Source organism: Falco cherrug, chromosome 8 (assembly GCF_023634085.1).
Source record: "Falco cherrug isolate bFalChe1 chromosome 8, bFalChe1.pri, whole genome shotgun sequence".
Classification (NCBI taxonomy): Eukaryota; Metazoa; Chordata; class Aves; order Falconiformes; family Falconidae; genus Falco; species Falco cherrug.
Genome location: NC_073704.1, coordinates 54,027,564 through 54,051,109, shown reverse-complemented (window position 1 = coordinate 54,051,109; position 23,546 = coordinate 54,027,564). Strand labels below are relative to the sequence as shown.

The following is a 23,546-nucleotide window of genomic DNA, read 5'->3' as shown; positions in this document are numbered from 1 at the left end:
ATTTGCAAGGATAAAAAAAATTCCTTTCGATCTTTGTCTCTCGCTCTCCTCACTCCTGGAGCCAGCAGACATCTCAGTGCTGAGCAACCCCCCAGATTTCAGCACCTTCCCTTGTTCTTCTTTATTCTTTAAACGCTTGTCCACAGGCGCCGACGAAGAGGGCTGTTTATAACTGCCTTTTGTTCCTCTGTTTACAGCTTCCCTTCCAGACTCCAGGGATGCCTGACGTCAGGGTGCTACATTTGGGCTCCTACTTTTATCTGGTGCTAATGCCTTCCATGAGCGACAGGAATGTGGACGGCAAGGCGAGATGCTGGGGGTGCGTGGGGAGGGCAGGGGGGAGGCAGGCAGTGCTGAGCCGGGGCATCGCAGGATGCTGCCCACCCTGCCCTCCCTGCCAAGCACCAATTGGTTTGCTGGGGAGCACCACGGTCATTTATGGGCTTGTGTGGGGAGCGCCTGCCCACTGGCACCCCGGCCGTCCAGGCAGCTGGCAGAGCCCTATGTGGCACTGCGAGCTACACGCTGAGCTATTTTTAAGATGCCTGGGCTGCATCCCAAGTATAGCACGCTCTATTTCTGGTGCAAAACGATCTTCCTGGGTGGGGGATGCAGAGATGTTTTTCGTATGAAACATGTGGGTTTGGGTTTGGAGGCAATGAAAGAAAGAAACAGCTGGGCACGACTGGAAGAGAGGCACAAAAAAAGCAGAGAAAGCTGGTGGCCGTGAAGGCTTCACCCAGAGGGAGAGCACTGTGCTTGCTGCTGCTGTCAAATGCTTGGTGCCAACGGTTCGTTCATGGATCAGGAATCAAAAAGGCCTGGGTTTGGTTTACAGCTGGGGTTTATTGAGGACACTGGAGGGCTTTGCATTTGTTTGAAATAGGCTGCCTGGGGCAGTTTGAGATTCCAAAACATTTAACAAGGCTGAAAGGGATGAACAGGGATGCTAAATGCAGAGCTGTAAACTTGCTGGTTGCTTTCACCAATTTTGGACCCACCTCTTACTCCAGATCAACCAGATCTCAAAGGCAGCAGAACACAGTTTGTTCACCAGGGTTTAAAGAAATTCCTAACAAGAATTAACCAAAGGGAGTTATTCGTTTACTACGTGCCTTGTAGTGATACCAAGAGGCCCTGAATAGTGCTGCAGGCTCCAATACAGTGCAGATGTCACATTCATGGGGCAGCAAAGGAAAACTCTGCTCCTGTCTCCTGATGCCAGAGCAGATAGACCAGGCCATCACCCAGGGGCTGCCAGGCTGCTTGCTGTAGGAACCCATTTTACAGATACAAGGTGATGCGCAGGACCATGGACTGACACGCCGTGGCTGTGGCTTTTGCCAGCGCAACCTTCCTACCTACATCCGAAGCGGGAGGTCTGAAGTGTTTCATCTTCCCACGCACAGGTGGGCTGGTGATGACACAAAGCTTCTGAGAAGATAGAGAAGGATGTAAAGAAGTTTTCTTTAAAGCTTAAAAAGAATTCGCCATTCTTAATTTTTCAGCTACCTTCTAAGGACTCACTCCTTAACTGCACGTGGCACCAAAAAATGCCATGGCTGTGACACTAATCGTGGTGCTAATCAAAGTCCTGCTCTCTGAAACCTACTGCTGCTACCTCCACTCACCTGTGCACCAGGAAGGGCTTTTCCTCAGTCATAAATTCAAAGTGGAAATACTTGATGTTTCCAAAACCCGGCACAAGACTGACAGCTTTTCCTTTGAGATGCTCTTTTGGAGGAATATTTAGGGTTGGTTTTTTTTTTTTTGAGGCTGGATGAAAATTTTCCACTTTCTGATTTCCAATCAAGGCTGATTTAATACTATCTCTGTACAAAAACTTGCTCCCAGGGATAGAGCAGAAAATAGTTCCACTTGCTATCAAAACACAGAAGAAAGGAGTGAGTAATAACATTCAGAATGAGAACTAGTTCTGTCTGCAGGTAGAGACAATCAGATCCAGCAGACTGGGCTTGCGGTGATGTTTCTCGTCAACTCTTTCTGGTTACCAGGGGTAGCAGAAGTAAAGATACAAACTGATTTCTCAAGTCAGAACAGACTATTTTGATTATGCAGTTCAAGTCCTGCATAATGTAAGCCAAACTTCTGGTTGAAAAAAGCCTGTTACTTAGAATGATGCTGTCCTGATGAGTGATTTCAAATGATGGTGTAATTTTTGTGGAAGGATTTTGGGGTAGTGTTTTAGTGGAAAGAGTAGATGAAAAAGCAGTGTCAGAAATCATTGATTCTCAAAACAGTTCTGTGTTACTTTCAGCAATGCACCTCCTGCTTTTCTACCTCAGTTTACTGTTCTCTAGTATGAAGGCTGTGATGTTGTGTTTCGATATTATCAGATTCAACTAGGCTGTTCACCAGCTGGTGACAGGCAAAAGCAGCTCACTGGTGAGGGCACGCTTCCATCAGGCTTTTCCTGGTGGAGTAAGTTGAGCAATTTTAGGATGCAATAGTAATATCTCACCGTTGCCTTGACGTCAATATGTTTTGCCAAATTTTTGTCCTTAGAGGAGTTGCTGTCTCTCCCAAGGGGAGCTGGGATGATGGGCTTGCAGGGAGAGTACAGGTGGCTGTGCTAGTGGCCTGGCCACCTTGGGGACATGGTTTCTGAGCTTGGTTTGGAAGTGGCCTTGGCAAGAGTGGGTCCAGCTGAGCACAAGGATGGGGAACAGTCTGGGGTGGATCTGGAGCAGGAAAACCCTGGATAGAGATTGAAACTGGTGTGGAGTGATGAGCGGAGTCAGAGATGATGGGTTTTGGGGTGAGGGAGACAGAAAATGTGTTTACCTTGCAGGGGGAAGAACCAGGACCTGAGCAGAAATGGGGAGGTGTAAGGGGACGTGGTTGGGAGCAAGGAAGGTGCAGGGAGATGCGAGGGCACTGGGGAAGTGGGGGAGGCAAGGGAGTCAGTGACCTCTGTGTTTGTGGCAAGAGAGGAGACAGGGAGTTATGGGAAAAGAAGCAAAGGCATGCTGAAGAAGGAAAGTTGCTTCATATTTTAGTGTTTTTTTCTTGCACAGTGAGGCAGGGTCCTGGGTGTGGAGAGATGTGGATGTTGGCATCAGAAAAGGAGATCTGGATGGGCAAACAAAGAGGGTTTGTGAAGCAAGATGGTGAAAAGACAGATGCTGGAGTCGTCAAACCATTTGGTGAGGAAGAAGGTAAAGCTGACGCAGGACAGATCCAATCTGCAATGGGGGAAATAGTTCCTGGATGCCAGAGATGCTACAGAATGTGAAGAAGGAAATGAATGCTGAAAGTGAGCTAAACCTGGAGGCAGAGCTCCGTGATGGGGGGAAGGGCAAAAAATTTGAGGTGGAAGAAAGTGAAGTATGAAAGAATCAAACATTTGTGATAAAGGCAAGGAAAATGAAGCAGAAAAGATGGGGCTGAGAGGAGGCAGATAGCTGGGAAGTCAAAGTGATCAAGTGTAAGGGACGGGGCTCCCTCCGCCCCATGCAGACCAGGTTGGAAAGGGGACAGCGCGTGAGGACAGGAGGAAGTCAGTCTATTTACCCATGTTTTAAAGAAATGTCATCCCATTGTGCGGAAGGGAAAAAAACTGACTGGTTTCTAAGGAGGATTGTAGCTTATCTAAATCAGGACAGAAAGGGTCATAACAAGGTGAGAGGTGGGGAACTTGTGTTCTCAGAGCTGAGCACTCAGGTCATGACGGGGTCTTTCAGGGAGAGAGCGTTCTGTTTCTAGGAGCTATTTTTCCAGAAGGTCTCCATTCACAACAAACTGGTCCACGCTGAGCTGTGAACAACTGAGCTGGATTTCTTCTCACCTGCAACTAGCTGGAATGTTTCTTTTCCATGGGCAGGTGCTACATGTGGTCCCACAGCACTTCCAGCCTTCGATACCTCGTTTGTTCCTTACGCAATTGGGAGGCAGAAACACGGAGGAAAGATGCAGCTGAGTGCAGGTGAAGCTGCAGAGCTGCGTGCCTGAAGTTTGGGATTCGAGGATCCTATTGACTGTTTGCAGTGGAGAGCCTGAACTTGGCTGAGCCTCTCGCCCACTGCTGCAGCTTTGGCTGGCTTGCTGCTCCATCTCTCCCTTCCGTGGCAGAAGCCAGTTTCCATTCTGGAAGACAGTTTCACTCCTAGATAAGAGGGGCTGATTATCCCTTGTTTTGCCCTTTCTACCATGGCATAAGTGGGTAGAAGATATCACCACACCAGAAGTGGGACCAGTTGCTTCAGGCTGTTCCCCTTCAACCTGGCTTTCCACCAAATCACCAGTCCTGGGGCTGGCCAGAGATCTCCGTTTTCCCACCCTCTTCATCCCCTTCAAGCCGGTTATGGGTCTCTGAAAGGCAGCTAAAGGAATGAGAAATGGCTTTGCAAGGAGGAGGCTGCCTGTGGGAGCGCGGTGGCTGGCTGAGCAGCTGCTTGTCATGGCCAAAGGCGCTGGCCATGTTTGCAGATGTATCATGCCGGTTGCCTGGTGGCTGCTGTGATATGTTTATCCTCTTCCTGAGCTGTGTGAACTGCTGTTCCCTCGTGCTGCAAAGTTCATATGAGGTGCTGGAGCTCACTGGTTATAAAAAGTGATGGCCCAGCCGGTGTGCCAGCTGCTCTGCCAGGGCGGCTTGTGCAGCTGGGGGTGTAGAGCCCGTGCAGGGGGCAAGCGGTGCATGTGTGCTGTGGGGTCAACTTGCCAGCTGAGCAGCAAGCTCCTCCCGTGCCGTGTCCGCACCAGCCTCACTGGTGGCACAGGACCGTGTTGCTGGCATGCTCCTCACGGAGTTGTCCCTGCTCATGGGTGACGGGTGTGCATGGGTGTGCGGTGACCCCTGAACTGTGTGCACTTTGGCAGCGAGGGCAGGGAACAGCCACCTCCTGCTGAGTGTGTGGCAGAGGTGGCCGTGCCAGACCAGTGGCTACCCAGCCCCTCTTTGAGGATGCAGAGGGTGGGAGAGGAACCAGGCAGGTGTACTGGATTTCTCCCACGTGAAGGTGGGGCAGCTGCTCACCAACAGCCGTGCCCACCCTTGGAGGTGTTGGCTGTGCTGGGAATGCCCTGCATGATCCTCAGTCCAAAGAGAGGGCTTTGTGAGACCACCGGCCTTTCCCTGTGCCACCAGGAGAAGTGTGCGTTCCTCTGGCCCCACTTTAGCTCATGATCAACCACAGGGAGCAGGCAGCCGCACAGGTCCATGCGTTTCCCTCTTCTTCCCCGGCCCTTCGAGAGAGGGGCTGTTTGGTGGGGCTGAGCACACAGGATCCGTGCTGGAAGAGGCTGGGAGCAGAGGGGCTGTGTGAGCCTTCCTGCCTGGCTCCAGCACCACGCAGTGACGCTGGTGCCGCAGGAAGGAACAGCGAGTTCCTGAGGGGACATTCCTCCCATAGCTGCGCGGCCGCCGCGGCCCCCCGGTACATGAGCCTGTCTCCAGTGGCTATTATTGAATCCCATTTCCATGGCACCTTTCCAGACCCATATTCCTTTTCACACACCAGGGTGGAAGCAAACCCCTCCTCCCCACCCCGCAGCCTTCATCGAGAGGCTTCTTGCAGCGGCTGTACTTTTCCAGGGTGTGCAGAGCATCCCTGTGGCTGCCAGGCGGGAGGGAGCCCTGCGGCTTCATTGAGGACTCCTGGAAAGCAGGTGGGAGGGATGCACGGGCTGGTGCTTGAACTCAAGTTCTCCACGAGTAAAAGCAACCATGTCCTTGTGCCCTTCACCCCTCTTTTTGCTCCTTATTTGCTGATAAAGGTCTTACCAGTGTCCAGTGACTTTTCTTAGAAGTTACTCAAAAAGTCTGTTGCTCACTTTTCTGCTTGTGAACATTCTCCTTTTTGCAGCGTTTCTTTCATTTGTCTCACAAGAACGCAAATAATTTTTTTGGCCAGCAAAAAAATTCCTTCAGCAGCTGTAGGAAAGTTACGGAGAGGGGAGTGTGTGCTCGTCCCTGCCCCATCTGCCCTCTGGGGCCAGGCGCAGCCCTGCCTGGTTGCTGTATATGGATAATTCTGCCCTAGATAGCTGTGGTGCTGAGCTGTCTCTGGGTTTTTTACCCACACAACAGACACCAGGTCCCTCTGAAATGTAGTGCTTGAGGCTGAAACTGAAAGTTCGGAGAGAATTAGTCACTCCTGTACCCTAGTAACGTTGGCGAAAACCAGGCTCAAACACAAGGCAGGAGAGTGTTTTGCAATCCCAGCAGCAGCCCCACGCTTCGGCTGATGCCGAGGGAGCTGGTGGGGGAGCACTGAGCTGAAATGCACCCCAGCCCCTTCCTCCTGCCCCATGCACCCCACAACGGGCTGAGCCCCGGCGGTGAGGGTCTGGTGGGGATGGCACAGCACCCCGCTTTGCATTAGTCAGGACCAGTATGGGGGCTTGTATTGTGTGTCTGCCTTGTGAAACAGCAACTGCAGCCCTGAATGCTTTTGAGCGACCTCCCTGCAGGGTGTCAGACCCAGGGACCCCCCTGGGAACAGGGTTCCCTTGGGAACCCTCTCCACCTGCCGTGCTGCCAGCACCCCCATCCCAACCTCAGCTTGGAGTGTCTGCAAGTTCACCATTCTCAGGAAGGTTTTGAGCTGAGTTCCAGCTCTTTCGGGCCCGTCACCACCACAGCCTTCCTGGAAAAGTTCGAAGCTCTTTGCAATGTGGAGCTGCGGCTGTTTCTCCCCTCCCGGCCCCTCTGCGGGGGTGCTGGGGTGCGAGGAGGGGGCTGTGGGGCAGGGGCAGCCCAAGCTCTGCCTGCAGCGCTGCAGGGCTGGGGCTGGTTTAACTCATTCCAGATTCGCAGGGTTCACGTCAGCGCCTGAAATGAGAACCATGCTGTGCTTAACCACCGCAAAACATAGCAACGGCACAGCAGCGCTGGCACCCGTGCAAAGAGAGAGAAAAAAAAAAAATAATAATATCAACGTAAAACAAAACCAAACTGGTTTTTCAGGCTTGCCTGGGCTTCACAGCACAGAAAAAGGCAAAGCTTCCAGGAAATGGATGTGGGCCCGTGGAGGGACTATTATGGATGCTCTGAGAACTCCCACCCCTTTCAACAGGGAGTGTTTGAGGCAGTGCTGCTGTGGTCCTAGCAGTTGGGGAACCTCCCTGGCTCTGCTGTCCCCTGGAACTGGCTGTGCAGGCAGGCCTGGGCAGGGCAGGCAGTGGGCAGGAGCCGTAGTGCTGCCTGTTCTGCTCTGCCTCCTGCACTGCCTGCTCAGCACTGACCTGTTCAGCGCCACTTAGGCACAGCTTGGAGCCTCCGGTCACAAGGCTGCTGCATGTGCAAGGCATCTGCTGACCTCCTCAAGCCATCAGAGGATCAAGGACGGTGGAAAGAGGGGTCAGTTACTGCCCCAGGAGAAGGATCCAGAGGGTTCATGAGTCCTGGAATCCACTCCAGGAAAGGGGGGCAAAGTCACGGGGAGCTCCAGGGAGATGTGAACCCCCACCTTCGTCATATCTGCTGTCTCCACAGTGGACCCAACCAGTCTCCTGTGTCTGACCATCCTGAACTGAGCAGGCTCAGGTGTGGGCTCCAGATCCACATCTCAGAGAGAAAGACAAGTCCTTGTGCAAGAAGATGACCTACCTCCCAATCCTCCCCAACCCCACAGCCTTTCTGGGTGCGACATTGCCTTGCACCTCATGCCAGTCCCTGCCGCCCTGGAGGTACCAGTGGTCCTTCCAGTGTATGGAAACTGGGATCAGAGGTGCAGGAGAGGTCCCTGGCTCTGTGCAGACTTGGTACAGGGAAGCCAGTCGTCCTCTGTATGATGCGTTTCTGGGAGGGATCTGGGCAGTGTTTTGGGTGGCAGAGAAAACTGGAAGATGAGAGAGTGGGTGCAGTTGGGCATGTCAGGAAAGGCAGCCCTCACACTGGATCATGTCCTCTGCTCAGATCAGTGTCCTGCCTCCGACGTGAGTGGAAACAAGTGGCCAGCTCTAATGGTGCTGGGGAGGGAGGGAGGCAGAGGGAGTCCTGAGGGACCAGCTGATGCCCTGCAGCGGGAGCTGAGGTTAATGCTATCATAACTTCAAATGCTATTAGTAGTTAGAAAATACCAGACGGTCCTTTAAAAATCTGCTTGCACAATTTGGCTCTTGACCCTTCTGGCCATATATTCTCAGGCTTGCTAAGTGCTATGGGACGCAATATGTCCTTTTATTGCTCCTCAGTTGACCGGCCATTTATAGCCTCCACCTCTGACGGCTGGGTCTCATATTCTGAAGTGGCACAGAGAAGCAGGATGGATCAGCTTTCCTTCTCTGCCTCCTCCCACATACCTTGGTCATGCTACCTTCAGCACTTCCCCTTCCCACAGTAAATAAGCTCTCTTGGCAGGCTAAGCGCAGCCCGCAGCGCTAATTTCATTCACTGCTTGATCTTTTTTCTAGACTTTACTGGCATTTGCTGGGTAAAGTGAGGCCCCTCCCTGCATGTGCTTTCAGCCCTGGGAGAGGTGCGTCCCAGCTGTGTTGTTGCTGTGTCACTTGTGGCACTGAAGAGTTTTGCTTTGTGTGGTCCTAGGACATGAGGAAACATGCTTGGACAGCTCAGGGCTTTCACAGTGGAAACCCAGAAGTGAATCCAGACTGCAGAGAGACCTGGAGAGGAGAAAAGCGTGTTGTTCATTGACCTGCACCTCCAGAGCCGAGCAAAAAAACCCCAGATGCCTCTCTTCAACCAAAATTCTGCAACCTGGGGAGGAAGCCTCTGCTCTGCCCATGTGAACATCTCTCTGGAAGACAGGTCCCCACCCAACAGTGTCAACCCAGAAAGGCACTGCTGAGTGACCTGTGAATGTCCCTTGTTTATCAGTAAACACTTTGCCACTCTGTTAGACGTTGCGTCAGCACAGTGACCACCACAGAGGTACGATGGGTTTCAGTGATCTCAAGCTCTTATTCAGACAGTAGTCACATCGACTGTAGAACCTGATGTGCTTTATCAAGGAGGTGAGTCTCCATCATATTTACACAGAAGGAAGAGGTGACTGAGTCATGAAGTAGCTCATTAAAAATTGTCCAGAAAGTCAGTGAAGGGGAGAGAGGTAGACAGAGAGAAATGGGGCTCAGGTCTCTTGAGTACCTCCACCAGGTCCCAGGCACCGACTGTCAGTGCTTTTATCAACTTCCACTCGCTTTGAAATACTCCTCAGCACATTTTCCACCATTTCATTCCATTTGAAAGGAGAGGCCATTAAATCTTGTGACTTACAGGAGTGATGAAGTGACTCATGCTAAGCCAAAGCAGAAGTTGCTGTCAGACACCTTACACATCTGGACTTCCATCCTCACATCAAACCACTGCTGAGGTTGCTCTGAAACCTGCAACACTACCCCGCTATTACATGGCATAGAGAGATGGATCAGCAGTAGTGAACAATGCATCTGCAAGGTGTGATGAGAAAACCTCATACCCTGATTTTCATTCTGGTAGAAAGGTACATGAGAACCCTAATAAATGTGATTTGACTTGTGGATTTTCATTTCCTGCCTTAGACTGTGGTACGGCACGGCTGTCAAAGTCAAACCGCTGTTCATCCCAGGGAGGTGGGTGTAAGCCAGCACACCCACCCACAGAAGACAATCCCACCTTCAGAGAGAAGCTTTGCTGTCACATTAGCTGAGAGGGCTTTTTTTAGTTTGCTTCTCACATGACAACCTCTAAAATAGTTACGGCAAAATGAATAAATAAATAACTGCCAGGAGTTTAAATAAGGCTGCCTTGCTCATTGTATTCTCTAGGAGTATATTCTTTCCTACGTAGAAATCTTTTTCCAGGCTGAATTTAAGGAGCTGGGACACTCATCTGCAATTCCTGAATATTGTGAGGCCAGCACAGAGTTTATCTGAGTGCCTTGTGGGCAGCTGGGAGCTGCCAAAGAGGGGGTCACTGTGGGTGAGGGGGGAGGGCAAACGGGTCCAAGGAGCAGCTCTCGCCATGGGCAGGCTGCAGACAGTGCACATGAGTCCTCAGGGCAGTGCATGTATGTTTGTCTGTGTCGACTGAAAGTAAAAAGCATTTACTTCGCAGTGTGTATGCCCCAGGCCAGAAATGGGCATGTCCAGCCTTGAAATATCTCTAGGGTGAAAAGTGCCATAGAAATATCATCCCATCACGCTCAGCCCAATAAAACTTGGAGCTGGAGTTGGGAGGTATTGGTCCTGCTCTATGAATCTGTACGTCTGCAATTAACAGCACGTTCTTCTCCATTGCTGTATGTCTTTCTGCCATCTGCTGGGCTTTGAGGCTCCAGGTAGGGTGGCTCCTGTGGCAGACAGGCGCTGCCTTGGCTGCTCTCTGGGGACCAAAGCCCTGGGCCCAGGGGTGGGGAACTGCCAGTGACTTCATTTCATGTGGCCTGCAGCTGTGTGGGTTTTTCTTTTTTGGTTTTCCATGCTCTTATCAGATGACTTTTAGGTGTGTTGATGCATGACCTGTCAGAGATGTCTGAAAAGTCTGCTGTGGCCTCAGCAAGTGCATCTCCTGCCTTCCTGCCCACTCCTGTCCTAGGGAAGATTGTTTGCAGAAGGCAGCAGTGGAAGGTGAAGGGATGCCTGTGCATTAGCTTCTCCCTTCCCTCCCTCTGCCTGCAGGATCTGCCGTTACTCCCGAGAGCTGCACCATGCTGAAATCTTTCTCAGAGTTTTTGACATGTTGCAAAACTCTGTAACAGCACAAAAGCGTTCAGTTTTGTCTGGGGAGGACCCTGGACTAGCTCACTGGAAGGATGTCATGCTTCTTCAGCTGTTGCTGGCGGTCTTGACATCATTTTTGTGCATCCAGAGTGCCGTTTAGCTCCCGAGGGGAACACTTGCAGGCGCTCTCCAGCACCAAGCCCCTTCGCAAGCGACACAAATTAAACTGGGAGCAAAACTCATCCACTCGACCGAGAGCGCTGGCCGGGAGCTTTTTGGGTGCAAAGCTATTCCTGCAGATCCCGCTCCCGGTTTCGGCTCGGGAAGGCAGTCCCTGCTGGGCGGGCGGTTTGCGGGGGGGAGCTGCCCTCTAGCGGCCGCCCCCGGCAGCGCCCCGCTCGCCGCGGCACAGGGCACGGTTCCGGGAGCGTTTACGGCCTGTCTGCAGAACCGGCACCAGGGGGTCGGCCACGGGTTATATCGTCTGCAATGAAAACAGCCATAATGATGTAGCTGAGCTATCCATTCCTTTTAACTGTGATTTCAAAGGGGTTTTAATCTTCCCTTTATTTTCTTGACAGTTAAGTGGCTGTTTAATTCCCACGTCATCCCGAGGGTGGGACTCACTGTTGTTACCTGCTTTTCACAGAGGGAGAAAGGGCTGGAAAACCAGGCAAAGGACCTAGCCTGCTGAAGTCATCCGAGGTCAGGATTCAAGCGATGCTGCAGGGAGCATCGCTTGAATCAGCTGTGCCCATCTGTCACATCCCTCAGCTGTTCTTCACAGAAAGAACAAAGTTTTGTCGTTTTGCAAGTGGCCCTTAACATAATTGTATGCTGAAAAATGTAAAGTGACTAAATGTAAACTCTTTGCTCTTCAATTGCGTCTTCAATGCATGTGTGTGGGTGGTGGTGGTGGCACTTAGAAATGTCCAAGTTTTGAGCAACAGCACCTTATGCTCTTACCATGCCCTAATGCTGCAGGATACAAATCCAGTCTGAGTACTGGAAAATGTGGGGCTTTGTACTAGGACTGCCACTGAGCAACCACAATGAAATTGTCATTCCACCTGATCCCTGGGGACAGGGCTTTCTTGAGTTCGTGGAATGCTTTGAGATCCGCTGATAAAATGGTTACAAAAGCAGCTAAGCATTATCACTATTATTACTGCAATTAGCCGGGTTTCTGTATGGAAAATACGTGTTTTCTAGGACCACGCCGTGATAGAACCAAAATTAATCACTGCATCAGCGAGGGCCTGATCATTGCTACTACACGCTACTCAAAGCCTTCTTCCACACCCATGTGTCTGCACCTTTCCCAGCTGCTGTGCAAGCATCTCTTGGGCAGAAAAAGTGGACAGGGAATCTCGAAGGCTTCTCCATAACCGCCTGCCAGTGCGTGGGCACCTGAGGACTGGCAGCGCAACTGCCCAGATGTGCCCTGGGCAATAGCTCTAGTGCTTTGCTTGTGTAAGGGCTGCTCTCATTTCTGTTCCTTTGGTGTACTGTTACTCTTCCAGAGCAAGAGCCTATGGGGAGAGGAATGCAAGGGGCATGTTTTGTTACTCACTGAAGTAATTCACTGTCCTGTTGCTGAGGGGATGTGGCCTCATGTAACCTCTCTGTGATATCTGTGCCTAGACCAGTGCTTAGCTTTTGAGTTAAGGATGACAACCTCCTCTATGCTTCTGCAGCAGTGAAGCCGAGGCTGACACAGCCCTGACTGCATCTACTACCCCTGCAGAAATGATTAAGGGTGTGTGCATGGGGCTGGACTCCAAAGCAGTGTCTTCCTCCTCCATCCTTGCTGGGAAAGCTGTGGGCTGCACCACGCAGCTGTGCCGGCTGGCCAACTCGCCGTGCAGATGCTGCGTCCCTAGAGCTGAGGTGTGAGAGTTTATGGGAGCTAAAGCTTGCTTTGCTGAAGGCTTTTGGTTCCAGTCCAATAACACATGCTGAGGGTTAGTGCTGCCTGACAGCTGCTTGGTGGTCTTGGCATGAAATGAGCTGGTGAACCTCAGCTTGGTTCCCAGTGGAGCCAGATGTTCGTGTTTTAAAAAAAACCATTACCACGGTCATTGCTAGCCAAACTACTTCTTGGCAACAGGAGAAGATTCATAGCTTGAATAAGCATGGAAAAATAAAAAAAGTCTTTCTTCAGGTCAGCATCAGTGCATTTTGGCTCCAAATCTGCTTGGGCAATCTGTGTTCTTCATGACATTGCAACTGCAGAAAAAACGTTATGAAAATTTAGCCTAATCAGGCCTTTGTCCAGAGCATGACACTGACACAGGAACAGTGCAGGATTACGCAGGGGCTGTTCTGAGCAATGTGATACTAGACAGCCCTTTGCCTGCTTGAGACACCATCAAACATCACAGGCCAGTTTTGAACACCAGCTGTGCAACCACCACCACCACCACCCCCCCCAGCAGCATTATCCCTCCTTTATGGGGGAAAGCTGCACAGAGGGATTAAAGCAATTTGACCACAGCTGCCCAAGAAAACAGAGAACCTTTGTCAGAACATCATCCCCTGAACCTCAGCTCTGCACCGTGACCAGCAGCCGGGGCAATGCCTCCCGAGAGCCCTGTCCCAGAGGGCCTGGGCAGTGATCAGTGGGAGCCAAATGGGAAGGAGCCACACAGCCCCACCGTATCCACTGCTCAGGGTTTTTATCTCTGCCCCTCGGAGCGTAGGTGTCAGGCTCTCTTCAGCCTCCTCTGAGTGCCAGTGAGCATCCAGCTGAGTGACACAGTGTGACCTGCCCAGGGTTCCTTCTCCTCATGGGGACAGCCCAGCGGCTGCTCAAGCAGGAGTGGGAGAAGATTTAGATAAAAGGAGGCTGCTCTTATCAGTTGGAAAATTCTTGCTGGGACAGCAGGGGCCGTGATCCTGGCCCAGCTGCAGAAAATGAGGTGGCTGATGTGCCGTGTGCTGAGTGTGCAAGCCGCCTGGCTCCAGGGCCCCTTTCCCTGGCACTGGGGTGATTACCCAGCAGCAGGCAATTCTGCACACGCTGCCTCTGCAGTCAGGTTCCCATTGCACCTGCTCAGGTGGAAGCAACTTCCCTGTTATTAGAGGGCTGGGAAAGCTGCTCTGTGTGCTACTCACCCTGCTCAGGAATGAGAGTATGTCTAAGTGTTTTCTGGGAACAAACAGAGCAAGACGTCTCCTCCCTTTTGCTTTGAGAAAGCCTGAGAAATCAGCGCCTTTTTGTTGTAACGAGGGCTGCAGCTTGCGTCCTGCCACCAGTCCCGACTTGCTCAGGCTCTACTGTGAACACTCAGCAGTTCTTCTGCATTGTGCTGCTGTTATTGTTGTTGTCACAAGGGTTATTATTAGAAACCCAAGCCACACTAATGACCCCAAACCTGGTGACGAGGTGACTATGAACTGCCGTGCATGAGGATAGCACCATCGGCTCAGGAGGCAGCTTTGAAGGTTGCTCAAGTACTAGGGACCTTGCCATATTGCTCTCACCTAACAGAGAAGATAAAAAGTGCATTAGCAGCTAGATAAGGAGTATCCGCATGTCACAGTCACTCCCCTGCTCACACTCAAGCAAGACATCCCTTCCTCAGCCGGGCTCTCAACGCATAACCGTGGTGTCTGATAAGGGGCACTGGGATGGCTGGCAGGAGGGAAGGCGGCAGCACTCCTGCAAAGGCATCGCAGTTGCTTTTCTCCTGGGCTTGGCCTGTTCCCAGGCTCGAAGCAGCAACACACTTGTCTGCACATCATGTTCCCCTTATTTTGTCTATGGTTTTCAGGGCAGGATGTGTCTTAATCTGCATCTGAGCAATTCAAAGCTGCTGGTACCAGTAATGATGTTCTCAGTGCAGCTGTGGAAGAGGAGATCAGCGCTGGGATAAACAGTGGCCTCCCTACCATTGTTTTCCTTCGTTCTCTCTGTTATTCCCGAGGTGGCTGGGCTGGTGTGACAGTAGAAACACTCAGGCATTTCAAGTCTTCTGGTTTGCTTTTACTTCCTTCGAAGTCCACATCAGTCTTGCACAAAATGTAAGAGCAAATGAAATAATGGAGAAGAGTGTCCCAAGGGCAGCAGGCCTCATGTCTGTTATAAAGATCTCCCAGCTTTGCGGCACAAGAGGACCACGTGCTGCCTGAGATGGGGAACGAATCTCCATCCTGTTCCATGATAGTGGTCTTTTCCTGCTCCTGACCCTTTCCTAGAAGCAGCCGTGTCTCAGAGCACATCTGTGCGCTGGTGAAGGTTACTGCAAGAGGATCACTAGCCTGCACTAGTTCTGCGGTTTGGGTTTTTTTACAAGTTTTTTCAGAAAAGGAAGCAATTCTAGTATATTACTTTTATCAGCATTGTGCGGGGACCATGGAGAAGCCCTTCCTGGTGCTCCTTGTGGTCTGTTAATTCAGCCTGTCAGGCACGTGAGGGTACGGGGGGGCTGGCAGGGGTGCAGGGGACCCTGTGTGCTGGTGTGGGTGCAGGTATGCAGGCAGCTGCCCCCACAGCCGGGCAGGTGGGTGGCCAGGGGCGCCTGGGCTTCACCGGGCTGGCTGCGTGGGCAAAGTGCCTTTGTGGGGTGACAGGGGTGCGTGGGTGCAGGGACCTCCTCCTGCAGGCTGACGTGGGTGCAGGCACCTCCAGTCACGGCTGGGGTGGGTGCTGGGCAGTGGGCACCTCCCGTTACGGCTGGGGTGGGTGCTGGGCAGCAGGCACTTCCAGTCACGGCTGGGGTGGGTGCTGGGCAGTGGGCACCTCCTGTTACGGCTGGGGTGGGTGCTGGGCAGCAGGCACCTCCAGTCATGGCTGGGATGGGTGCTGGGGTGGGTGCTGGGCAGCGGGCACCTCCCGTTACGGCTGGGGTGGGTGCTGGGGTGGATGCTGGGCAGCGGGCACCTCGCTCTGCGGGCTGACACAGACGCAGACACCTCTCCGTTGCAGGGGGACAGAGGCGCACCGGGGTGCGGACACCGTCCCTCCTTCGGGAGAGGAGCCGGGGACCGTGCCGTGCCGTGCCGTGCCGTGCCGTGCGGCCCCGCCCGCGGCCGGCCGTTGGCGGTGGCAGCGCTGGGCGGGGCGGGCGGCAGCTTCGAATCGGCGGCGCGGCAGGAGCCCGGTGCTGCCCGGCTGCATTCAGGGATCCGCTCCGCTCCGCGCCCCGCTCCGCCCGGCCATGGGGAACGCTGAGTCCGTCCCGCGCAGCGCCTCCGGCACCGGTAAGTGCGGGGCGCATCGCCGTGCGGTGGGCTAGAGAGGAAAACCAAAGCCCCCCCCCCCGCGACGTCCCTCGGCGTGGGGAGGGGGTGACAGTGACACAGAGGTGACGCGCGAAGGTGGCAGGTACAACGCTAGTGCTTGGACCGGGTGAGCTACAGTGGCGCTGCGAAGGTGCCGGGTGCCCAGCGGTCGGAGCCCGTGTGTTCAGCTGCGCTGGTCACCGAGCCCCGCACAGGTGCCGCGCGGGGCTTTGCTTTTCCTCTGCCCCCCCAGCAAGAGCCGGGGCGGTAAGGGCCCCTTCGCCCTTTGCGGTTCCTGCCCGGGCAGCAGCCCTGCCAGGTCCACCCGCTGTAATTCAAAGTCCTCCGCTCCCAAGCTGCCTGCCAATCCCGGCTGGCAGGCTGAGCAAACAGACCTGGGAAAACAACGGGATCTGCGCTGGCCCGCAGCCGGGGGCCGGTTCTCCGCGCCCTTGTGCGCCCTGTGCCTGCCCAAAGAGCCCGGCAGCCGGCAGCCCGGTTGGCTGGATTTGAAGGGAGCTGATAACTGAACTCAGCCAACCGGTACGAGGTGCCCGCGCTCCGGAATACAAATAATCCGGTGTGGGAGTGAGAAAAGCCTTGGGTAATGAGTACGCTAACGTGAGGCATCGTCACAGTTACTAGTAGTGCCATACAGCAGTATGTGTCAACAAGACCCAACTTGTTTCTTGTTAACCTCTCCTTGGCCTCAGGCCTTTCAGATCTGCAAACTGCTGCTCAGGTGCATGTGACCTGCTACAGTTTCAATTTTAAATAAAACTTTGTCATTCTTCACACCTGATTCTTAGTGGCAACGTTAGAAACGTGATGATTTTTTTCAGGCATTTATAGCTTGATCCGATTGAATGACTTATTTTGAAAAGCTTTAAGTACTTAGTTTTGTTTTCTCTTCCTTTGGAGAAACCCGAAATATTTTGCTACTGGAAGTATGAGAGTTGTCATTTACCTAACGTGTAAGTTTGGCAGTGTGATGTGAAGCTGCACAGCGATGTGCTTTTACCTGAGCCTCTGCACAGTGTGTGTGTACGGAGGGGAGGGAAAGGTCCTCCTGGGGCTGTGCCAGGAACCTTTGGAGCATGAGACTCCATTGCCCTCCTCTCTTGTCAATGGCAAGTGCATGTGCCACGCAGTTGTCCCATGTCGAGCAGGTTGACACTGATGCCAAGTATTACCTACTGCAGAAGAAAAAGGGATATAGGGCAATGCGAAGTACGCCTTGGGTGATAAATCTGCAGTAAATACTTCTCGCTTCAGGAAACAGGTAATCGCAGGCAATTGGCAGAACAAAAACCCCAAAACAAATTACTTCGGAGCCTTGTTTCCTACTGGCGGTTGCTCTCAGGTGTGTGGAGCAATGCTGAATTCAGACGTGTATGTACATTAAGAGAGAGCCTCTGCTGTTCTGCAGGTGTTGCTAGCTGCGGTGGATTAAGAGCTGATTGTGTTCCTAGTGAACGAATGCTTTGGCTGCAGGTAATGTTCTGCTGTAGCGGGTTCTCATGTTTCTTGTATTTCTCCTGGGAGTTGCTAATGCTGTGTTTGGTTTCAGGGTAGTCAGTCACCATCAGATTTACGTGTTTGCTATGTAACGGAAGATTATTTCCAACGGATGCATAACTGTGCTCCCTAATGTTAATTTTTGTATTGAAATCCAAACATCAAGTCTTTGATTACAAAGCCAGTCCTGCAAAACAGTACCTGAGATAACATTTTTAAAGTAAATGCACTATAGGCAAGTCAGACCTTAATAATACATTAGGTCAACAGCTCCTGCTGCACTCCCGTTTGCTTAACAGAGAAGGTAAATACATGGATTTGGTGATACTTCCAGTACTGGATACAAGGATTTGAACCAAGATGGAATTAATTGTCAAGGTCTGAGAAAGAACGAACATATGTAAATCTCAGCCTGCTCTCAATTTGAAGTAATTTCTCCACTTGCACATTATAGTAATCAGAAATCAGAGAAATCACTTTCCAAAGCCAGTAGCCCTACCTGTGTTCCAATTAAAGAAACCCCTCAAGCTGATTTCTATACCTTTGCTGTTGCTGAAGTTTCAGCTGTGCCCCCTTCACATGCTCATGCCACCCACCTTCTCCAGCACAGCTTCCATGGGCTGCACGCTGCAGCCTGATCTCTGCTAGGGATAGGGAAATTTCAGGGGTTACTAATTGTGAACAAATCCAAGCTGCTGAGCACCCCTTCTGCTGGGATCCTGTGCTGCTGGCACCATTCTCAGTCTATGCTGAAGTGTGCAAAGAGATGCTCTGGTGAACAGCTTCCGTATGCTCTACCTGCAGTAGGACTTGGAGTTTGGTGGCACTCTATATTTCCAACGTAGAGTAATCCCTGCTGGAAGGGCTGACCTCTCTGGGATGAGAAAGGGAATAAATAGTATCTCTAACAGCAAGTGTGTTACTGCTGTGGCAAAGAACTCTGTTCCTCTGTAGCCTTCACTGAAGGGACTCGAGTAAAGGATTCTTGCTCCTGAGCCAAAGCTCAGATGTGCCCTAGGTTATTTACAAAACACAGAAAATGTTGGGGAAACATTTAACTACTGGACTTCCACCCAGTGGTGTGAATTCCTGGTCCTGCTAGAGGAGAGGACCAAGAACTTTTTTGCTCTTAGCTATATTTGAGGTACCAGTGTTTGGGCAGAAAACAGGATCGGGGGATCATAAAATCAGTGAATCCTTAAAAGCTGCAGCTGTGACTGAGGTGCAAGGGTTCTCAATCTGGAAATATTGCTTTGTATGTCTTTTGTGCAGAGCTGGGACTTGTGCTCAGGCTCTGCAGCAAGGTAAGCTGTGCAGGATGGGGCTGTCCCCTGGTCCTGGCCAGGAGAGCCCTGGCTGGGCAGCAAGGCACGGGCATCCCTCGCAGAGGGCAGCCGGGGTTCAAAAGTCAGCACTTCTACTCTGTAACCGCACCAGGAAAAAACAAGATGAGCTGAATAAATGCCAGGAAAAGGACATTGTGAAGCGGGTTGCTTAAGGGATTGAGGCTAGTCAAAAGAAGAGTAAATAACCATGCAGCAGCTGGTCCCCGGGAGAGCAGATCTGAGGAGGACACAGCTGAGAGTGAGTTCTTATTCCTTGGTGTGGTGTGCCCCTGCAGAAGATGAAGGGCGAGCTCCATTCCTTTAGAGATCTGGTACAAATTACACAGGCTGATGGCTAGGGATGGTTTAGCAGCTTTGTTACGTCTGGATGGATGTTTAATTCTTCTGCTCAGAGTGTGGGTGTCTTTCTTGGCATTGTGATGGGCTGGTGCTTGCCTAGGACTGTTGCAGGTGGATGTGGCTGGGGGCTGATGGCCAAATGAGATGCTTTGGTTGAGAGTGTCTGAGATCTGTGAGGGATGGCTGGAAATCCCAAGGTCTGTTTCAGCTTCTGGAAAAGTTTGCAATAGACAGGCAAGTCTCCAAGGAGTAATCATCCCTTGATCTAAAGCAATGTTCATTTCAGGGAGAGTCCAAGGAGAGCTTCTGGCTCCAATATGTCACCTTTCTTTCTTTTATTCCTTTTTTGGGTCTAAATCTTCTTTTAGAATGACTGACCAAATGCAGTCCCCTCCAGGAGCAATGTGCATCCATCCTTCTGAACAGTGGAAAGTCTCTCAGTATGGGAGAAGCTTTGAATTATTTGCATCTTGTGTGGCTCAACAAGGCCAAAAGTCACTGGAAGCTTTCTTTGCATAATGCAAGTTCACGTGTGCCTTTATTAGAGAATCATTCCCTGATTGAACTCTTTGTTCAATCTTAATGGTCTTTGAGTGTAAAACCAAATCGCAGTGCTAGGGAGCGTTACAGGTCAGCACACAGGCCTCTGTGCTGAGTTACTTTTTGGCTGTTGGTCTGAAAACTTTGGTTAGGCATCAGCTGGAGTGCTGGACGTGTTGCTTGTATTTCTGGGCAGATAACAAAAAGGATTGTGAATGTTGCCAGGTGTGTACATCTCTCTTGTCATGCTTAGCCTTTCTCCATCTGATCAGCAGCTCTTCTGTGTCTGATGAATGAGGCTTCTGTCGTCCCTTTCCCATCCTTCAGCAAGGAGCCCCTCTAACCCCGCATACTCCTGTCTCCGTGCTTCTGTCCCTCCAACTTGCAGGTGTTGTCCTGCCCCCATAGTACTTTTTGTCAGTGCGTGCGGCCTGCCAGGACCTGCCAAGCGAGTACCTCCCTGACCCTGCAGCTCGTGGTTCATCTGGTCTTTGAGGTTTGTTTTTGAGCCCCATAACCATCTTATAAGAGCTTCTGGGGGCTGCCCATTCTGAGTTAGTCTTCCTGCAACTTTGGGACAGCTGAGCTGCTGATTTACAGAAATCTTTCCTGGACCCAGTGTTCAACTGGGTAGCCATGAGCAAATATACAAGAATGCCTTGAAATGTGGCAAGGGAGTTCTTGGGAGCCGGGCAGTTCACGGAAAAGCCCCTACCACGTTTCTGCAGTCCCCCAGCTCTTTGGTGGGTCTGACCGTACTTCAGTGCTTGGGTTTCTCTCAGAGTGGCTTTCCTGGCCGCTGCGGGCTCTGACCTCCCCGATCCCTGCGGAAGGCTCTACCGAAGGACCGGCCGCTGTAGAAACCGGAGGGGTTTGGTACCCAAAGGGTTTGGTTTCCCTCCGCTCTGAAGGATGCGGGAGGGTGACTCTGAAGGATGCGGGAGGGTGAATGCGACCGCTCCTGGGTTAGGTGGCGCCAGACGCTCAAGAAAGCTCGGCGCTGCATTCCCCACCTTCCCCGCGGGGGGGCGCTTCTTCTCCCCTCCCATTCCCCGGGGCGGAGGGGGGCTTCTTCTCCTCCCCCAACCTCCCCTTCCCCGGGTGTGTGTGTGTGTCTTCTCCCCCCCTCTTCCCCTTCCCCGGGGAGGGAGCTTCTTCCCCAGCCTCCCCTTTCCCGGGGGAAGGGAGCTGCTTCTTCTCCCCCCCACTCCCCCGCCCCTTCCCTGGGGGGGAGGGGAGCTTCTCCCCCCCCCCCCCCCCCCCTTCCCCGGGAGAGCTTCCTCCCCTCTGCTTTGGGGATGGCAGGGACATGCTTTGCCGGTATCTCGCCATTCCTACAGCTGGACACTTATTCACGGGTGTTTTGTCCTTACCACTGTCCTTCTTGCTCCAGGTCACTGTACCCAGCTGCCAAAATATTCTGTACCGCAGTAAATTCCCACATGAACTGGGCTTGCTTGCATTGCCCGTCATGCGTGGATTAAGGGTAGGTACGTTTCTGAGTTAACCTGCACCCATTAGGCTCTAGGCAGGCTCAGCTAGCTGTGGGGAAAATAGCACATTCATGTTAAGCATGGTTTACTCACAGACACTTTCATTTTGCACCGTGGAGTTCATTAACCCCGCTAACAAATCGCTTCTGCTGAACTGCAGTTCAGCACTACAAAATGCTGGAGCCTGTGCCAAGTTCAGCTTGCCTGGTGCCTTGGGACTGTACCGTACATCATAGCCTTAGGTGGATTGTTACTGATAAGTGAGCAACATTGATGTGGATTTATCACAAAGACAATGATAGAGAGTATGTCTTGTGTTTTCTCTTCAATGCATGATGCTGCTTCAAACCAGCCCAGAAGTTTGGGTGTGTGGGATTCCCTGCAGCCCCGTCTGCAGGCTCAGGAAAAGTTGCTGCTTAGTGGTGATGTCTTTTTGCCTGTCTGGATTAATTGCGGTTCACGGTTTGCTGGCAGGTGCTTTTGCGTTGGTCTGGGGCAAACACAAAGTGCCCCGTGGGCTGGTTGGCTCTGTAACAGACCTTCACTGGGCAGGGGACCACCCTGAGGAGTGGGTCGCACAACACGGTGGCACCCTGTGGTAGCTCACGTGTGGCTCAGCAGCCCAGTGAACAAAGGCGAGTGAGAGGTTTTTCACGTTAGAGTGGAAAAACTTGAGAGACTGATGCGCCTACTCCTGCATGGCTCTGAAATGCAGTTATACAGGGCTTGTTTGTAAGGGTTTTCCCTTTTCCTTGCTTTTTCTCTCCTTACACACACAGCTCAGCCTCTGTAATAGCCTTTCTCCTCTCAGAGTTGCTCTGGCTGCAAACCCACTGCTGTAGGCTGTATCCTTGATTAAATACCTGCACAGTTCTCCTCCCCTCCACAAATTGCTCTGACTTCTCCTGCCAGCTGCTTTTCAGGAAATCAGAAAGGGAAAGGAACCTAAAATCTATTTGCTGGACAAAACATGGACAAATGTGTTGGGACCCAGATGAAGTGACTAATTAAAGCCCTGAGGGGAGACGGGAATGCCCTTGTGGTTGTGTTCCTGTTATGTCACCCTGTTACACCCCTGTTTGGAGCTCTTCCCTGAGGACAAGCATCTTATCTGCTCTGCAGGCTGCTACACATACCTAAAAAGGAGCATCCATATGCCCCGACTCGAAACGACTCCGGTTTTCAGAATCTGTCATTCGAATAGCACAGTTATAAATGCCTGCTCCTGCCTTGAACTGGAACATAAATGTTTATAACTTCTGTTACTCTTGACAGTTTTCCCATTAATTTAGTGCTGAAAAACCCTTTCATTTCTGGGTACCAGCCTGAAGTCTATTAAAAACTTTTTCCCCATCAAGGACAGAAGCTTTGATTTTACAATCCTGCTCTCAGTTTGCAGAGGGACACTCTTATGTGTCCCTCAAGTTTCTCACACTTGTGCCACCTTCTCTGTCACCTCTTCCCTTTCTGGCTGAGATCATTCCTGTGGCTCTGAGAGCCCCTCCAGAAGTTTGTACTGGTGGTTCCTGGGATGCCAGTACAAATCCTGCAGTGAAGGGTAAGATGAGGGGAGAGTAGAAAGGAATGAAAAACTTCAGGACCTGAAACGATGCTAAAATTCACCCAGCCCTTTATTGTCTCTATTTCTGGGTCTCTGATAAAACTAAAACTCAATTCTAAATAATGTGCAATACTTCGGTAAGTAAGAGCAGGACAAAGAAGCTATTTAAAGCCACCGTCTTTCCAGGGCTTGGCTCCCAGGCACTGCTGCTTTTGTGTCATTGTGTCTATGGAAAACACATACAAGAGGCTAGCGAAATACAATGTGCACTAAGTACAAATTTAGAATGCATGCAAAGGTCAGATGTGGTGCATGCTTGGGTTTGGGGAGATGAAGGCTTTGGGCTAGTGCAAATTAACTTGGGATTTCTGTAATACAAGGAGGAATGTTATAAATGGACAGTGGAAGAGTATGTAGATACGGTTTACACAATATACGCAAAATACACAACACACAGCCTATGCAATAGAATAACCTGTATGGCCTGTTCCTGCGTGCTTTTTTTTGTTTGTTTGTTTGGGTTTTTTTTTTTGTTTTTGATCTGAATTTGAAACATTATCTTCCACTCATAGCCCTGCTCTGTCTTGGTGTTTGAATCTTGGATGAGTCTCTCACACCGGCAGTACCCTTCAGTGTCCTTGGTTGTATAATGAGGCTGGGAGTATATGCACAAAACGTTTTAAGATCCATAAATATGAACACAAAGTGTCACAACAACTGGCCAGCTGGAAAGCAGCTACAAAACTATCAAAGAGCTTGCTAACCTGGAATGTCTTTGTTCTTGCAATAGGATGAATACAATAAAAGGACTTGCTAAAGGCTGTGCTGAAGGAGCTGGTTGTCACAGGTTGGTTGAGAGGATGGGGCATGGGAGGGAGGCTGGAAGTTCCCCAGGAG

At 51.5% G+C, this 23,546-nt stretch overlaps 1 protein-coding gene across 1 annotated transcript in view; it reads left to right on the top strand.

The window, feature by feature from the left end:
• Window positions 1-15,727: 15,727 nt before the first annotated feature.
• The window catches only part of NEURL1B (neuralized E3 ubiquitin protein ligase 1B), a 146,049-nt gene continuing 138,230 nt past the window's right edge, over window positions 15,728-23,546 (top strand). Inside the window, exon 1 of the mRNA XM_055719159.1 lies at window positions 15,728-15,831. Within this exon, the coding sequence (XP_055575134.1) occupies window positions 15,789-15,831 (43 nt within the window). The 5' untranslated portion in view covers window positions 15,728-15,788. The remainder of the gene's footprint in view (window positions 15,832-23,546) is intronic.